Here is a 4,373-nt window from a genome sequence, read left to right as displayed (position 1 = left end):
AAGAAAGGAAGGAAGGAAGGGAGGGAGGGAGGGAGGGAGGGAGGGAGGGAGGGAGGGAGGGAGGAAGGAAGGAAGGAAGGAAGGAAGGAAGGAAGGAAGGAAGGAAGGAAGGAAGAGAAAATTATCACCATGAAAATAGCACATCTAAATACTAATTCAATTTTGTCTAGCATGGAAACAAGGAGAAATTTTGAAAAGTTGATGATACAAAGTTACTGAAAATGTGATGTTGATCTCTATGAATAATGCACCCACTACAATATTCTTACATGTGTGAACTTTCACAAAATTTTGAACTTATTTCAGCCTTGGCCTTATACTGTGAATTCTCCTGGCTCAACCTAGAAAAAGCTACATGGTGCGCATGTGCCTTCGCCCAGTTCTACAGGAAATGAAGTACATTCTACAGAAAGCACTGGAGGCATAGATAAAATCCAAGTACAAAATATCAAACTGGAGCATGCAGTCCAACAAGAGAGATAACTGAGGATGGAGAGGAAAGAAATTGGGATGGATGTACTTGAGAACTGGTAAGGACCCAATCCTGCTCTGGATCTGATCTGTATACATCCGCACTCTTGAAAGGGCCTATCGTTGAACTACCTCTTCTTCCCTGTAATTGTGACTTTGCTCTATATAATAGTAAACATTTTTGAGTATAAAACATTTGGAATCTGAAACCCATAACTCTGATTGCCACTAAATCAAAAAGAAAGAGATCTCAGATTGTAGCAAAGATGAGACAGGGTGTACAGAGTAACTTTTAATAAAAGAGAATAAAATATGAGATTTTTCTCTTTTTCATTAATAAACAAAATTATTCATTGACATTTTCTGGAACTCATACTGGGCTATACTAATTCCCCTCTTTCATTCCCTCTTCCTTCCTTTGCAACTGTATTCTCAGGAGGAGACTACCTCTTCTGATGGAAAATTGTTGTTGCTTTGTTGAATTAGATTTTGGGGATATTTATGACACTTAAAACACTTTCTTTGAAAGTGAAAGTATTGTTTCTAGTGAATAAACTTCATTTCCATAGGATTTGGGTCTCTAGAATATTTCATGTATTTTCAGACCCTAATTTGTTTGTTAGTTTTAAATTTAACAGAACTCTTCTTGACGAAACAAAATAGTAAAAAAACCTCCTTAAGGTTTCTCATTTTTTTGAGTCTCAAGAAATTCTTTTCTTACAGATTCCTATTGTTCTAATCTCCCTATATGGTTTCTTCTGTTCCCAGATAGTGACTAAAAAGTAGAAGTAGGGTTATATATTTTTTTATATTTTTTAATTTTAAAATTTGATTGCTTTACTTATTTAACCAAATTTTGAACAAATTTGTACATGATTGTCCTCCAACAAATACATTTGTCTTCCATCTTACCTTTGTGAATAAACAAGCTCAGATTAAATAGAACCTGATAATTTTAATAAAAGCAAGTAGGATATTTTTAAATTGTTAAAGGGTTAAAATGCATCAAATAATGTGATTTTAGACAATTAAAAGGCTTACCTCTGTGACCAGGTTCTCTGGGCACTTGAGTCTCTTCACGCCTCACATGGTTCTGCAACCCTGACCTCTTATGAAATCTCACAGTTGAAAAAGTGACCTCCTGCTCACTCATCTTCAGAGTACGTGGTGTATGTTCATTGATAAATGTGTTCATGAGTAATTTCTAAGGAAAAAGTTAAAATGTCCACCTTTAGGAAGGTACCTGAATCCAATGATACAGAGGGTTGGGAAAGGGTGGGGTCTGACTAACTCACTTAATGATCCAAGTACCCTGATATGAACTGACAAGTATTTCCATTACAAGTAAGAACACTTTGCACATTTGTGTTAAAGTTGTTTGTATTTTTATTCATCATAGCAATTATTTTTAGGAAATATGGACAGAATTAAAAGTATACTAATAATTCATTATAATATTATACAACCTCTTTGTTCAAAATATTAAGCATATAAAAATGTTAAGTAAAATTGATACCACTGAATATCATTGAAAGACTTTTAAACAATCTGTTCAAATAACAAAGAGTCAAAGTTTTAGAAATAAAAAAATATTATTTTAATTTATTTACACATTTTGATAAACACATGAATATTAAGTGTTCTTTCAGGTTTTTATTTATACATGAATCTCAGTATTTCCAAGACATAAAAAAAGTCTATTTAAAGGTTAGCACTGCAGGTGATTCAAACACATAAATATCTCTTATGTTGAAGCTCTTATCAGCTGAGATGTCCAATCTCTCCACCAAGCCATAGTCTACACATTCTTCTATATGGTTGGACCAGAGAAGTGGATTCAACCAGAAAATATCCTACTGTAATGAGAGCCAGCAGATATCAAAGACAACAAGCTGTACATTATAACATTTTTATCTAGATTTTTAAGTTATGAAAATTTCTGAGGTGATTCACCTTTTGCCTTATTTCTTAAAAAATGAATCCTTCCATTACAGAATTCTTTTTATAACTTTTATTTATTATTACTGATCTTCCGTTGGAGCTAGCTGAGCCAAGGTACATGTGTCCAGAAGACAACTTTACAAAGTGAGTTCTTTTACTCTACCTTCATGTTGGTTCCAGGGATCAGACTCAAGTATTAGATCAGGCTTGTGTAGCAAATACTTTTACACATTGACCCATCTTACCAGGCTCCAGTTATAACATCTTTCAGATGAATAATATATAAACATTTAACCCAGTTAAAGAGTAATGAATTCCAGAGATCCCTCTACCTTAATTTCTTAGAATACAGCATAAGTCCCAGCATACTCTGAAAGAAAATAACCAGGGCAGAATGACAGTTTTCACATGCTGCCAGAATTATCCTGATCTCACACAACCAACAGGGCTTCTCCATCAATCCCACTCTCATGTCACACCATATGAAGTTCTCTAGAGTACATTTGATCATTTGATGAATAAATAAAAGGAATTATTGTTACCTGTGTCTCTTCTCAGAGATGATTGTCTTGGAGGGAATGATCTCCCAGTTGGAGGAAAAGTTGGCGTTTACTGGTCTGTATCCCCTAAGAGGCTCCAAGAGGAAAGGCAGAACTAAATTACCACAAGTGATAATCAACCTCATGATATTTGCTCCTCCTCTTACCAAAGTGAAAAGAGGAAATTGCTTAATGAAAGCTGAGTCTGAGAGCAAGTAGAAAAGTAACATTTGGGGCCAGATGCTGCCAAATAAATGTCCATAATTGATATTTGAAGATGAAGTAGATAAATACTCTTGCAGAGAGAGCAGTGCCCTTAGCCAAACCTATATGAAAAAGAGAGACTGAAACTGCTCTTCTTCTAGTTTTGAAATAGGCTGTTGGAAATTTTGTCTTAGTATTTTTTAAGTTACTTCCAGATTTTGAATTATGCTAATAGCAGCTTGAAGTATGTATTAGGAATGTCTTTAAAGAACTCACATTTCCATTGGTAAAATCTTCCTTCACACTCTTCTAGCTTTTTTTTTTTTTAAATTCTTATTTTGAATTTTATTGTATTTACTATCATTTTTAATTACATGGCTCAAAACTTTTAATTAATTAATTAATAATTAATTATTTTTTTAGGCAAAGTCTCTCTGTGTGGTCACAGATGTCTTGGGATTCATAGAGATCTGCCTTCCTTTGCTTTTGGGGGATGGGATTAAAGGCTCTATCCCTTCTCAGCTCTATCCATCAATTTCTCTCTTGGGATTTTCTTAATCTTACTTAATTACCTTTTGGTGTGTTCTTTTATAGATGTCTTACACTTTAATGAATTCACCCACACCATGTATGCATGTGCTTACATGCATCTATATGTCATAAGACGCCTTCTCTAACTAAACAGAGAAGGGGGAGATGCCAGAAGCCAGGACCCTCGCCCTTACCCTTACCCCCTACCTTTCCCCACCTGCACAATGTCCTCTGAAGCTTGGCAGCTGCAAGATCCTGCTTAGCAACTGCAGATAGACTCAAAGCAGAGTACCATATCATCTTAAGAATAGCAGGGAGACCATAACTCAAGCAGTGTACCATATCTTCTGAAGAACTGCAGGTAGATCATAATTCAAGGCAGTGTACCATATAGACCATGACATGTTTCAAGGCACAGGCCAAGAAGATTTTGTACTTTTCCACCACCTGGACCCTCTTACCCCCTCTTCTAGCTTTTTAATCATAGATAATATTTACTGTGAACACTGATGTCATTCCACATGGAGTTGATTTACTGCTGTTATTTTTATGGTGTTGGGAAGTTGAACCTAAGACAAAAAGCATGATCATCAAATACTCTTCACCAGAGTTACAAACTCAGGACTCGATTTTGTTCTGTTCTTTTGTTTTGTTTTTGGATTGTTTCTTGTATGTTTTTTGAAATAC

The 4,373-nt window shown here is 35.1% G+C and overlaps 1 protein-coding gene across 1 annotated transcript in view; it reads right to left on the bottom strand.

Annotated features, from left to right (window-relative positions):
* LOC114632435 (killer cell lectin-like receptor 5) overlaps window positions 1-3,084 on the bottom strand; it is a 19,699-nt gene extending 16,615 nt beyond the window's left edge. The window contains exons 1-2 of the mRNA XM_028780936.1: window positions 2,955-3,084; window positions 1,513-1,675 (exon numbers count right to left, since the gene is read on the bottom strand). Coding sequence (XP_028636769.1) covers window positions 1,513-1,666 — 154 coding nt within the window. The 5' untranslated portion in view covers window positions 1,667-1,675; window positions 2,955-3,084. The remainder of the gene's footprint in view (window positions 1-1,512; window positions 1,676-2,954) is intronic.
* Window positions 3,085-4,373: the final 1,289 nt, after the last annotated feature.

This window comes from Grammomys surdaster, unplaced genomic scaffold, assembly GCF_004785775.1.
Source record: "Grammomys surdaster isolate TR1022 unplaced genomic scaffold, NIH_TR_1.0 373, whole genome shotgun sequence".
NCBI lineage: Eukaryota > Metazoa > Chordata > Mammalia > Rodentia > Muridae > Grammomys > Grammomys surdaster.
This window is presented reverse-complemented; position numbering and strand designations above follow the sequence as displayed.